The sequence below is a fragment of the Hakea prostrata genome, chromosome 7 (assembly GCF_041222555.1).
Source record: "Hakea prostrata isolate BN-2017 chromosome 7, UWA_Hpros_2, whole genome shotgun sequence".
In the NCBI taxonomy this organism is placed as follows: Eukaryota; Viridiplantae; Streptophyta; class Magnoliopsida; order Proteales; family Proteaceae; genus Hakea; species Hakea prostrata.
Genome location: NC_142606.1, coordinates 14,657,193 through 14,669,923, shown reverse-complemented (window position 1 = coordinate 14,669,923; position 12,731 = coordinate 14,657,193). Strand labels below are relative to the sequence as shown.

At 38.1% G+C, this 12,731-nt stretch overlaps 2 protein-coding genes across 3 annotated transcripts; both read right to left on the bottom strand.

The window, feature by feature from the left end:
- Positions 1 to 666: 666 nt before the first annotated feature.
- Positions 667 to 5,517, bottom strand: LOC149010035 (HIPL1 protein-like). Of its 2 annotated transcripts, XM_089161978.1 has the most exons (8): positions 5,308 to 5,517; positions 4,417 to 5,210; positions 4,168 to 4,325; positions 3,027 to 3,812; positions 2,701 to 2,917; positions 2,178 to 2,356; positions 1,802 to 2,043; positions 667 to 1,500 (listed from the first exon to the last, which is right to left on the bottom strand). In XM_089161978.1, exons 2-8 carry the CDS (start codon positions 4,496 to 4,498, stop codon positions 1,011 to 1,013), a joined length of 2,154 nt encoding a protein of 717 aa, XP_089018104.1. In that variant the 5' UTR covers positions 4,499 to 5,210; positions 5,308 to 5,517; the 3' UTR covers positions 667 to 1,010. The 2 variants fall into 2 exon arrangements, with proteins under 2 accessions (XP_089018104.1, XP_089018105.1); XM_089161979.1 differs by having other exon boundaries at positions 4,417 to 5,517.
- A 2,028-nt stretch (positions 5,518 to 7,545) lies between these two features.
- LOC149010034 (HIPL1 protein-like) lies at positions 7,546 to 11,141 on the bottom strand. Its single transcript, XM_089161980.1, has 7 exons — positions 11,040 to 11,141; positions 10,791 to 10,948; positions 9,650 to 10,438; positions 9,325 to 9,541; positions 8,803 to 8,981; positions 8,430 to 8,671; positions 7,546 to 8,127 (listed from the first exon to the last, which is right to left on the bottom strand). Exons 1-7 carry the CDS (start codon positions 11,128 to 11,130, stop codon positions 7,731 to 7,733), a joined length of 2,073 nt encoding a protein of 690 aa, XP_089018106.1. The 5' UTR covers positions 11,131 to 11,141; the 3' UTR covers positions 7,546 to 7,730.
- Between the last annotated feature and the right edge of the window lie 1,590 nt (positions 11,142 to 12,731).

Below are 12,731 nucleotides of genomic sequence, written 5' to 3'. Positions count from 1 at the left end.
GGACATGTCACACATCCACAAAGAAATGGACTGGATAAAAATCCAGGGGTTACTCCATTTGGTTATTTGTTATTCACTGTGATTGAGGGTTTGTCTCTGTCTGCTACACTAGTTTGATGCAGGTCCTTCCTGTGTTCTCTTATCCCCTCCCCTTTTTTTTTAGGGATTTTTTGGCTGACATCTTGGGGCAGCATTCCCCACCCCATACTCCCGGGGGTTAATTTGTCAACATTTTATTTTAGCCCTCAGTTTCACATTCCCATCACCCTTGAGTGGAACTGGTTCATTTCTCCCTTCTGATGCACTAGTTCTGTCACAACTCACCCTCTTCACTTCCGTCCTTTTAACCTGTCCTCCTCCATGGATGGCAATGGCCACTGAAATGTTGATGGTGATGGCAGCAGCAAATTCTGGCCACTTTTCTAACTTATCTTTGACGAAATGAGTCGCAGATTTATCGAGTGCTATATTCTGGCAACTTGTATCTAGCATGGCCTCAAACAGAACTGATTGGAAGGCAAGAATCCATGTAGCCGACCACATTTAGTTGGGACAAGGCTTATTGTTGTAGCTGTATTTATGTGAAGGGGGGGATTTAAAATTTTAAGTTCAAGTTTTGACATTTTAGAGTTTAGGGTTGCATAGATTAAGGTTTCAGGTGGATAGAAATAAAAGCTGTAGAGGGTTCAAGCTTGCAAAGATGATATTCAGAGTAGCAGAGAGGATAGGATGGTTTTCATGGAGAAATTGGTGATATTTTTATTTTGCAGCAAGGTTTCTTGGTTCATGAAGGGCCTGGAGGTGTCAAAAAATTTCTGCAAAGCAAAAATGCAGTGTTTCTTTTTAGCAAAATAACCGTTCTTACCCTTGGAATGGATGTTCTGTAAAGCTGAAGGTGAATTTGTATCTCAGATGTGAGTTAGCTCAGTCTGATCACATGGATAAACTCCATCATGGAATATAGCATTCCTTTCCTTGCATTTTGAACCATAAATTGTGGAGAAACATTACTACATAAAACCAAGCATAAGCAACATCAAAGAGAAGAAAACTTCCAGAACATGAGGTTGTCTTCTTAACTGATTCCCAGATGAGAAATAAGAGGGACCCTGAGGTTGTCTTCCTAACTGATTCCCAGATGGGGAATAAGAGGGACCCTGAGGTTGTCTTTTTAACTGATTCCCAGATGAGAAATAAGAGGGACTGGGTGCCGGACTTCCTGCTACAACATTTTCCTTTGGGCAAGCATAGTTGCAGCGACTTGGTTGAACAACTCTGAACACACCATTGCTGGTTAGAAGATAAATATTCTTTGCATTGTCCTCCCCAAATGAGAGTATGTAACCCAAATCAGGGATGCCATCAGCTGTGGAGCCACACTTCATCGGTGAATCATGAACACAACTGAAGGGAATCTGATTACGGGTGAAGTTTCCACTATTCTCTGGAGTTTCGATACCCGTAAAAAGAGCAGAACCATACAAGTCTCCATACAAGTACCTGCAATTCCATTGATGCTTAAGTTGCATAAGGTAAGGTATATTATGATTCATGAATCATTCATACTATTTTCAGATGGTAACTTGCCAATCTTGAACTGAGAACATTGAACTCTGCTAGCTTTACTGTCAAATTTCAACCAGAAACAAGCACGAGGGTTTGAAGGGAGTGAATTATAGTTTCATAATTTCTTGCTCCTCTGGTCTTACTTTTAAGGTGGTTTCCATATTAATGTTGCACTGTGCAGAGAGATTTACAATTGAAAACACCAATTGAATATGAGAGGAACAATTGAACTAACCTTCCATACATGCACGGATCAACCTTAGATCGATAGAAGAAGCCACCTATGATAGCTGCTGATCCATCATTTTTATTTACCTCAGAGAAGCTGAATCCCAGTACAGGAAATGTAGCATTTATTGATGTGGGTGATGTATTTCCTCCAGGTGACTTCGATGGATTAAAAAGAGAGCGGCCCTCATAGGCACGCCAGCCGTAATTCCCTCCCTTCGTTATCAGGTTCACCTCTTCAGTGGTAGTCTGCAAGATTTCCATGTTGCAACAATAAATATTTGTTCCTAGAAGATGGACAAATACAGAACCAGATGAATGACAATAGAGAAAATGTTTCTATTGGCTACAGATGGTTGCAAGAAAATTAACTAATCTCTCACCACGCCATCATCTGAGCACATAAAGTAGGAAGGTCTTTCTGCATCAAAACTGCAGCGCCATGGATTTCTGAACCCCATGGCCCAAATTTCAGGTCGCAACTGGGGATCTTCAGAAGATGGGTTATCGCTCGGGATAGTATAATCACCCCATAGATTAAGTTCAGCCATTTCTTTTGCACCTGGGAATTGGTAAGCCAGAGTGAAATTGAATACTATATAATGGTCTAGGAAGTGCAACGAGATGACTCTTTAGTAGATAAAATTTTCTGATGAACTACTATTTGTTTCATAAGAAGAAGGGGAGAGGAAAGACCAATCGTAAAGAATACATGGAAAACATATTTTACTGGTAACAGCTGAATTTGCAGTTAAGATAGCAAAAAGAGTGTTCGAAGATTTTCTGTTTATGTGCTTCACTTCATTGCAGAAATTGCTACTGCTGATGGAGAAAGGTGAATGCAGGAATTTGATGGTTGTAACAAGAAGACAAAACATCTAAATCTTAGGAGTCATTTGTACTCACTTGGAACACTATCGACATCAAGTCTCATAATCTTCCCAAGAATAGATTTCTTATTTTGGGCAAAATTGTTGGGATCATTATCACCTCCACCATCTCCCATCATAAAGTATAAATATCCATCCTCTGGTCCAAAGAGAATCTGGCCACCATGATGTTCTCTATATGGAAGGCCCATGGAAAATATCCTTCTTACTTCTCTGGGACTACTTGTTTGTGCCTGGGAAACAAAATAAAGATAGAAATCAATAACAACAATCTCCTGAACGTGGGAAATTGTGAATATAATACCATATCCTATAGGAGCAGGAAGAAGGCATGTATAATACCAAGGAGAGCAGCTCTGCACTGGTGCTGTTAGCACTGTATTCTGAGACAATAGTATGGAATTGGCATGGGAAGGCGCCATTATCAAGACCAAGGGTAGCAGGATTACAGTTCACCTCTGAGTTACATGTACATGTTCCTGAGCACCCAGACCATTGTGTCTTATCACAATTGAATGTAACAAAGAAGCGGCCATTTTGCCCAAAGTTTGGATGAAATGCCATACCCATCATCCCAAATTCGTTTTCAGAATGCACTTGATCGGATATATCTAGAAATGGATTCAATTCATCCACTTCTAGCTTATCCCCAGAACCTATCTCAGGGACTGTTACTAACCAAATTCTACCTTTTTGGTCAGACAAGAACATGCTATCAGAGCCATCAGGATTAGGAGCCAAATTGACATAGGAGCCATTCCCAATTTGTTCCAGGCAAAGGCCATTTGGAGCAGGAGGTAGAATTTCAGTAGTTTCAAGTGAAACTGGGTCTCCAGCGAAGCATACCGATTCACTACTAGATGCACCGCCATATAAGTTGCAGAATTCACTTTTTGATGACCAAAAGTCAGTTAGTTTAGAGGAGTTGGTGGAATTACTTCCTGAAGCAAAAGGGGAATTTAACATAGTCACATTGCTGCATGTATCCCATACTGTTCCACAATAGTCATTTGATGCAGAACTCTTTGATTGGGTTGAACCATGTGACATGGTGGAGTTGCATAGGACAGGAACTTTTCGAATTCCAGTTTCAACTGTGAATAGTTCCGCAGAGAATGGATTGCAAGACTGCAGACAGACCATGTAAATCTGAATTACTATTACAAATAGGGAAGGATGCCATACAAACAGATCATATATAACACATAGGAATTGATCAGTATATCTGCTCTGCCCTGGGAACTAACTTTACATATGAAAATGGGAAACATGGCTTGATGTATTATATTTTGGAGCTCTTTACGTTTTGCTAACATTATAATGTGAGTTGCTGTTCTGAGAAAAGAAATTTAAATTAAATGAAGGCTTTCAACAGCTAATTAGATAATCTCCTGCAACCAGCAACTAATGTACCCAGGAACTTCAGAGTTACTGAAAGCTTTATAGTTATCATTTTCAAAAATAGTCTGCAAAGAGGACTTACAGCACAGAGAATCGATTGCATAAGAGAAGCACAGGATTGATCTGAGATTTGCATTGACAAAAACTGTCTGTGCAACTGCCTATCCTTGGCAGAGTTACAGCAGATACTCCCATTGTAAGGACAGAAGGTGAGATGAGTCTTTGAAGGAATGGGTGCCGCTGTTACAATTACAGGAACTTAGAATGCAGCTTGAAAGTAGATAAAATAAATTGAAAAAACCAATTCAAAGAAGAAATAAGAGATACTCACTTGAGTCAGTACATAAGGGATGAGAAGAAGATGGTTGAAGAAGCAAAAGCAACAAGAAGAGGATCTCGAGAACTCTGTTCATCTCTTCCTTTAAGAATCAAGGTACAATCAACATCGAAAACTACAGAATATTTCTTTTATACGTTTAAGCTTTCGACTCCATAAGGATTTAAAATTAATGATCCAAGATGAAACCTACTCATTATATGTTAGATGCAACGTGCAGACCTTATTGAGCAGTGGATACTCATTTTACATATTTACCCAAAAACAAAAGAAGTTGGAGACTGCGAAAATTTGCACTTGTAGAGAAGAAATGGTTGACATTTTCATTTTAAATATTTGTTGGGTCTTGGGTCTTACACTAATGAACCTATTAGTTTTGCATTAATCCAGAAGGGGACAAAAGATTCCATGGTTCCCTGGTTGACTCATTACATTGGTAGGTTTTGTTGCGAAGATACTCAACCAGTGATACTGAACTTGAAACAGTTCATTGAATCCCTGCAAGAGAGAAGTTAAGGCAGTCATGTCGTCCAAAAGAATAATAACCAGTCGATTGAACTCATGTGACAATTTGCTTGTTTTAAGAGATGTAAAACCGGTACACCGGTTCGGCTCAACCTCCATCTCCTCCAAGGTCTTCCTTTGTGTCTCCGGTGGAAATGTATAGAAGAAGATCCAGGCCACCACTGCTATTCCGGCGAACAAGAAAAAGCTTCCACAAATGGTAATAGCTTCGTAAAGAGAAATGAAGGTCATCGATATTGCTGCTCCAGTCATTACCCCATAATCTGAGCAACATCAAAGTAAGAGAAGTTGGTTAACTCATTTAATGGTTGTTGAACTGCTGAAGATTCTTAAATCAAGAAGAGTAAATTAAATACCCACCATAACCCAGTAAACTTGAACACATGGAAGCTAAGGTCGCACAGCTGAGAGCGTATTTGCGAGCACCACGGTTTATCGGCGACTTGCTCGCTGGTGCTGGGTTTTCCGGTAATTCACGTGTTGCAACTCCATTTTGACTGCCTTTGGGTTCTGCTATTTTTCAGGGCAGCAGAGACTGAGAGAGGTGAACGTTGAAGTGAGTCACTGGAGGAACACTACTCTGATCAGCTCTTTGTTGAGTCCGGATCAGCTCCTCCGAGTGCTCCCCCGGCGGTTTCTGACCATACAAAGCAGTGGGGCCCACAGTGAAAACACTTTTGGAAAAAACACAAAAAAAAAAAATTATACCTGTAGGCCCCACGTTTTGTGTGGTCAGGAATCCGTCGGGATAGCGACGGGGTGAGGATCCGGATCCTCTTTGTTGGCAGTGAAACACTTATATAAAGAAGAACAAAAAACAGGGCTTTTTCCCTCGATTTGGCATTCAGAAATGCTTCGGTTCATCCAGCAAACCGGTTTGGTTTGAAACTTAGTTGAGCCGAACCGGTCTACTGGGAGCAAACTACCACATGGGTTTAATCAACGGTTTTTACTCTTTTGGATGATGTGGCTTCATCGTCATTGTTTGCAGCTCAGTGTTGCGTATTAACTAAAACAAAATTGCTGGGATTCGGAGCCTTCTAAATTCTAAAATGGATTGATCCTCTCAACCCAACCAAAACTAGACCAAACAATGGAAGTTTTTGTTGCTTTGTAATGCAAGAACTTTTTTATTTTAGGAAATCAACATCTTATTGAAATGAGGCCGAAACTGAGGCTGGGCAAAACTCTCCAAGCCAATAAGTGGAATTAGGCCATTCGGTTGGGCTGTAACTTTGAATGCCTTCTTGGACAAGTGATCCGCTATAACATTGGATCTCCTAGGAACAAAATGGGCTTCAAATCCCACTAATTTAGAAATTAAAAAATTTAATATCTTGGATAATTGACAAAATTGCAGGTGAGGCTAGGGTGCAAGTTTGGCCTTAATGGCTTTGACCAGCCCACCCTAAGCTGCCTTGAGCCCAAATCCTTGAGGGCGGGTTAAGGCCAAGGATGTGCCTAAGATTACTTTGTGGCCTGCTGGGCTTGTCCTCACCTGTTCCTGAATTTTTGCCTTGACCTTAATTCTAACCTTAATCTTAGCCCTAATTTTGTCCATGATGCTTGATCTCAATGAATTAGGAACATGAACAAAGATAGGGCCAAATAGGAGCCAATCAGGGTTAGCGATAAGGGCTTTGTTTGGCTTGTAGGGCTTAGAATTAGGGACAATAATCATTGGCCCTGAATTATGGTGAGTGTGGAAATGAACTTAGATTATAAGGAATGGGCTTGGGATTGCAAAAACCCGACCCTGTTGCAGCCTTAGCTAAGGCAGGAGTGGAGTTGTCCATTACAAAATCAAAGAGTTGGTTGACGATCCATTTCTCAAGGTTAACTGTTCTTGATTAATTCAAAGGAAAAAAAAAAACGGGTTCAGTTCCCTCTCTTAGGGTGTTTTTGATATCAATCATTATTCTCATTTTTCGAGATATTTCAATTTTTTGATATGTTTGATATTCATTTAAATTTTTTTTTTAAGAATAGAAAAACTCCCAAAATTCATTGTAGACTTTTTACATATTTTTAATTTCAGTTAAAAAACTCATTCTATTAATTTTTACGCAAGCTACTTAGAACCTAAATACAAATTGAGGATAGTAATAACAAACATACATTCTTTTTATGAAAACTCTTTCTCATTCCTATACTTTAAAAATGTTCTCAATTTTCATTTTAAAATATACCAGATTTATTTTCCATTCAATAATTTGTTCTAGACAAAAGTTTTTGTTTTCTAAAAGGCAATTTTTTTTTCTTTCTAATATTGAAGATGGGGATTTCACATAATAGGTGAGGCTATGCCCCTGACTCGAGGGATTCAAAATTAGATCTCCTACTTGGAGTTGATGGCTTTTTTACCAATTGAGCCACCTCTTAGAGTTATTTTGGATGAAAATTACTTTCATTTTTTTCCAAATATATATTTTATAATAATTTCTTTTAAATGTACAATGAGTATTGATATTAAAAAAAAAAGCCCTTAGGTTTCAGCTATTATATGTTTGGGATTAATTGAACCTGATCCGACCAGAATAGACCACCTCTTGTTTTGGTAAACCATTTTTAAATTTTAATACAAAAAAAGCACAATAAACAGACACTGGATTGAAGATTTTGCAGGTCAATAAGTTCTCTCATCCCCTCCCTCTTTTTGTTAGGGATTTTTTTGAATTTGTATCTCAGCTGTGAGTTAGCTCAGTCTGATCACTTGGATAAACTCCATCATGGAATGTAGCATTCCTTTCTTTGCATTTTGAACCATAAATCGTGGAGAAACATTACAACATAAAACCAAGCAGAAGCAACATTAAAGAGAAGAAAGCTTCCAGAACATGAGATTGTCTTCTTAACTGATTCCCAGATGAGAAATAAGAGGGACTGGGTGCTGGACTTCCTGCTACAACATTTTCCTTTGAGCAAGCATAGTTGCAGCGACTTGGTTGAACAACTCTGAACACACCAGTGCCGCTTAGAAGATAAATATTCTTCGCATTGTCCTCCCCGAATGAGAGTATGTAACCCAGATCAGGGATGCCATCAGCTGTGGTGCCACACTTCATCGGTGAGTCATGAGCACAACTGAAGGGAATCCGATGACGAGTGAAGTTTCCACTATTCTCTGGAGTTTCAATACCCGTAAAAAGAGCAGTACCATAGAAGTCTCCATACAAGTACCTGCAATTCCATTGATGCTAAGTTGCAGGAAAAGGCAAGGTATATTATGATTCATGAATCATTCATACTATTTTCAGATATAAACTTGGCAATCTTGAACTGAGAACATTGAACTTAGCTAGCGTTACTGTCAAATTTCAACCAGAAACAAGCATGAGGGTTTGAAGGGAGTGAACTATAGTTTCATAATTTCTTGCTCCTCTGGTCTTACTTTTAAGGTGGATCCATATTAATGTTGCACTGTGCAGAGAGATCTACAATTGAAAACACTAACTGAATATGAGAGGAACAGTTTAACTAACCTTCCATACATGCACGGATCAACCTTAGATCGATAGAAGAAGCCACCTATGACAGCTGCTGATCCCACATTATTATTTACCTCAGAGAAGTTGAATCCCAGTACAGGAAATATAGCATTTATTGATGTGGGTGTTGCATTTCCTCCAGGTGACTTCGATGGATCGAAAAGAGAGCGGCCCTCATAGGCACGCCAGCCGTAATTCCCTCCCTTCGTTATCAGGTTCACCTCTTCAGTGGTGATCTGCAAGATTTCGATGTTACAACAATAAATATTTGTTCCTAGAAGATGGACAAAGACAACCAGATGAATGACAATAGAGAAGATGTTTTTGTCATCTACAGATGGTTGCAAGAAAACTAACTATCTCTCACCACGCCATCATCCGAGCACATAAAGTAGGAAGGCCTTTCTGCATCAAAACTGCAGCGCCATGGATTTCTGAACCCCATGGCCCAAATTTCAGGTCGCAACTTGGGATCTTCAGAAAACGGGTTATCGCTCGGAATAGTATAATTACCCCATAGATGAAGTTCAGCCATTTCTTTTGCACCTGGGAATTGATAAGCCAGAGTGAAATTGAATACTATATAATAGTCTAGGAAGTGCAAGGAGATGACTCTTAGTAGATAAATTTTTCTGATTAACTTACTATTTGTTTCAAAAGAAGAAAGGGGAGAGGAAAGATCAATCATAAAGAATACATGGGAAACATGTTGTACTGGTAACAGCTGAATTTGCAGCTAAGATAGCAAAAAGATTGTTCGAAGATTATCTGTTTATGTGCTTCACTTCATTGCAGAAATTGCTACTGCTGATGGAGAAAGGTGAATGCAGGGATTTTGATGGTCGTAACAACAAAACACATCTAAATCTAAGGAGTCATTTGTACTCACTTGTAACACTGTCGACATCAAGTCTCATAATCTTCCCAAGAATAGATTTCTTATTTTGGGCAAAATTGTTGGGATCATTATCACCTCCACCATCTCCCATCATAAAGTATAAATATCCATCCTCTGGTCCAAAGAGAATCTGGCCCCCATGATGTTCTCTATATGGAAGGCCCATGGAAAATATCCTTCTTACTTCTCTGGGACTACTTCTTTGTGCCTGGGAAACAAAATAAAGATAGAAATCAATAACAACAATCCCCTGAACGTGGGAAATTGTGAATATAATACCATATCCTATAGGAGCAGGAAGAAGGCATGTATATACCAAGGAGAGCAGCTCCGCACTGGTGCTGTTAGCACTGTATTCTGAGACAATAGTATAGAATTGGCATGGAAAGGCGCCATTATCAAGACCAAGGGTAGCAGGATCACAGTTCACCTCTGAGTTACATGTACATGTTCCAGAGCACTCAGTCCATTGTGTCTTATCACAATTGAATGTAACGAAGAAGCGGCCATTTTGCTCAAAGTTTGGATGAAATGCCATTCCCATCATCCCAAATTCATTTTCAGAATGCACTTGATCGGATATATCTAGAAATGGATTCAATTCATCCACTACTAGCGTATCCCCAGAACCTATCTCAGGGACTGTTACTAACCAAATCCTACCTTTTTGGTCAGACAAGAACATGCTATCAGAGCCATCAGGATTAGGAGCCAAATTGACATAGGAGCCATTCCCAATTTGTTCCAGGCAAAGGCCATTTGGAGGAGGAGGTAGAATTTCAGTAGTTTCAAGTGAAACTGGGTCTCCTGCAGCGAAGCATACCGATTCACTACTTGATGCACCGCCATATAAGTTGCAGAATTCACTTTTTGATGACCAAAAGTCAGTTAGTTTAGAGGAGTTGGTGGAATTACTTCCTGAAGCAAAAGGGGAATTTAACATAGTCACATTGCTGCATGTATCCCATACTGTTCCACAATAGTCATTTGATGCAGAACTCTTTGATTGGGTTGAACCATATGACATGGTGGAGTTGCATAGGACAGGAACTTTTCGAATTCCAGTTTCAACTGTGAATAGCTCCGCAGAGAATGGATCACAAGACTGCAGACAGACCATGTAAATCTGAATTACTATTACAAATAGGGAAGGATAACATGCAAACAGATCATACATATAACATAGGAATTAATCAGTATATCTGCTCTGTCCTGGGAGCTAACTTCACATATGAAAATGGGAAACATGGCTTTGATATATTATACTTTGGAGCTCTTTTCGTTTTGATAACATTATAATGTGAGTTGCTGTTCTGAGAAAAGTAAATTAAACGAAGGGCTTTCAACAGCTAATTAGATAATCTCCTGCAACCAGCAACTAATGTACCCAGGAACTTCAGAGTTACTGAAATCTTTATAGTCATCATTTTCAAAAATAGTCAGCAAAGAGGACTTACAGCACAGATAATCGATTGCATAAGAGAAGCACAGGATTGATCTGAGATTTGCATTGACAAAAACTGTCTGTGCAACTGCCTATCCTTGGCAGAGTTACAGCAGATACTCCCATTGTAAGGACAGAAGATGAGATGAGGCTTTGAAGGAACGGGTGCCGCTGTTACAATTACAGGAACTTAGAATGCAGCTTGAAAGTAGATAAAATAAATTAAAAAAACCAATTCAAAGAAGAAATAAGAGATACCCACTTGAGTCAGTACATAAGGGATGAGAAGAAGATGGTTGAAGAAGCAAAAGCAACAAAGGAAACAAGAAGTGGACCTCAAGAACTCTGTTCATCTCTTCCTTTAAGAAACAAGGTATAATCTACAAAGAAAACAACAGAATATTTCTTTTATATGTTTCAGCTTTCAACTTCAGAAGGATTAAAAAATTAAAGATCCCAAGATGAAACCTACTCATTATATGTTAATGCAACGTGCATACCTTATTGAGCAGTTGATACTCAAATTGCATATTTACCCACAAACAAAATAAGTTGGGAGACTGCGAAGATCTTCACTTGTAGACAAGAAATGGTTGACATTTTCATTTTAAATATTTATTGGGTCTTGGGTCTTGCTCTTATGATTCCATTATTTTTGCACTAATCCAGAAGGGGACAAAAGATTCCATGGTTCCCGAATTGACTCTATTATATTGGTAGGTTTTGATGCGAAGATACTCAACCAATGATACTGAACTTGAAACAGTTCATTGAATCTCCCTCCAAGAGAGAATCTAAGGCCCTCTGGGATTTGGAGCCTTCTGAATTCTACAAGGGGTTGACCCTCTGAATCCAACTAAAACCAGACCAAACAATGCAAATTTTTTAGTTTCTTTGTAATGCAAGAAGTTGACGATCTAGTTTCTTTTTCAGGGCCAACCGTTCTTCATTAATTCAAAGAAAGAAAAAAAGGTTTAGTTCCCTCCCTTAGGGTCTTTTTGGTATTAATTTTTATTTTTATTTTTATTTTTGGAGATATTTCATTTTTTTTATATGTTTGATAGTCATTTCAAATCTTATTTTTGTTTAAAAGAATAGAAAAAATTTCAAAATTCATAATAGACTTTTTATCTATTTATAATTCTAGTTAAAAAATTCATTCTATTCATTTTTATGTAGGCCACTTAAAAATTAAATAAACATACATTCTTTTTATGAAATTCCCAAACCCTAATGATGTTTTCAATTTTCATTATCAAATTTTATTTTAAAATATACCATATTTATTTTTCATACTATAATTTATTATGGACAAAAGTTTTGTTCTTTAAAAAGGCAAATCTTTTTTCCTCAAATATTGAAGATGGGGATTTTACATATAATAGGATCTCATACTTAGAGTTGATGATTTTTTATCAACTGAGCCACCTCTTAGGGTTATTTTGGAATAAAGTTATTTTCATATTTTACCAAAAATAAATTTTATATTAATTTTTTTTAAATTTACAATGAGAATTGATATAAAAAAGGTCCTTATAATTGTTAGGTTTCAGTTATTACATGTTTAGGATTAACTGAACTCGATCTCATGAAAAAAAAACCACCTTTTTTTTTGTAAACCACTTTTAATTCAAAAGAAGCACAAGTAAAGACACTGATCCGTGACAAGAAGATTTTGGATCTAGGCAAAAGAAACACGCTAATAAGTCTTATTTGTGGCAGACAAGCTTTTGGGACTAGGGAGTGGACAATGCTATATATTCACCTTCAAGAAATAGCATTGAAAGTAAAAGAAACAAAACCAGTTACCAACCAAGAAACAAGACCACCTCTTGGTGTAGTATTCTAGTTGATGATATTCATGGTAGCACGATCATGGTGTCTTTATCATCAAAACAAAACCAAAATTTTTTTAAAAAAAATTAGGTATTTTTGATCTGGTGTAAGATCTATT

Bases quoted from the DNA above. Each gene is read 5' to 3' on its own strand.
- LOC149010035 (XM_089161979.1), bottom strand. From the start codon at position 4,498: ATGAACAGAGTTCTCGAGATCCTCTTCTTGTTGCTTTTGCTTCTTCAA. The intron at 4,326-4,416 runs GTGAGTATCTCT...TAATTGTAACAG, and splicing joins TCCCTTATGTACTGACTCAA to CGGCACCCATTCCTTCAAAG. The intron at 2,044-2,177 runs GTGAGAGATTAG...GAAATCTTGCAG, and splicing joins TGTGCTCAGATGATGGCGTG to ACTACCACTGAAGAGGTGAA.
- LOC149010034 (XM_089161980.1), bottom strand. From the start codon at position 11,130: ATGAACAGAGTTCTTGAGGTCCACTTCTTGTTTCCTTTGTTGCTTTTG. The intron at 10,439-10,790 runs GTAAGTCCTCTT...GTCTGTCTGCAG, and splicing joins TGCAATCGATTATCTGTGCT to TCTTGTGATCCATTCTCTGC. The intron at 9,542-9,649 runs GTATATACATGC...TTTGTTTCCCAG, and splicing joins GTGCGGAGCTGCTCTCCTTG to GCACAAAGAAGTAGTCCCAG.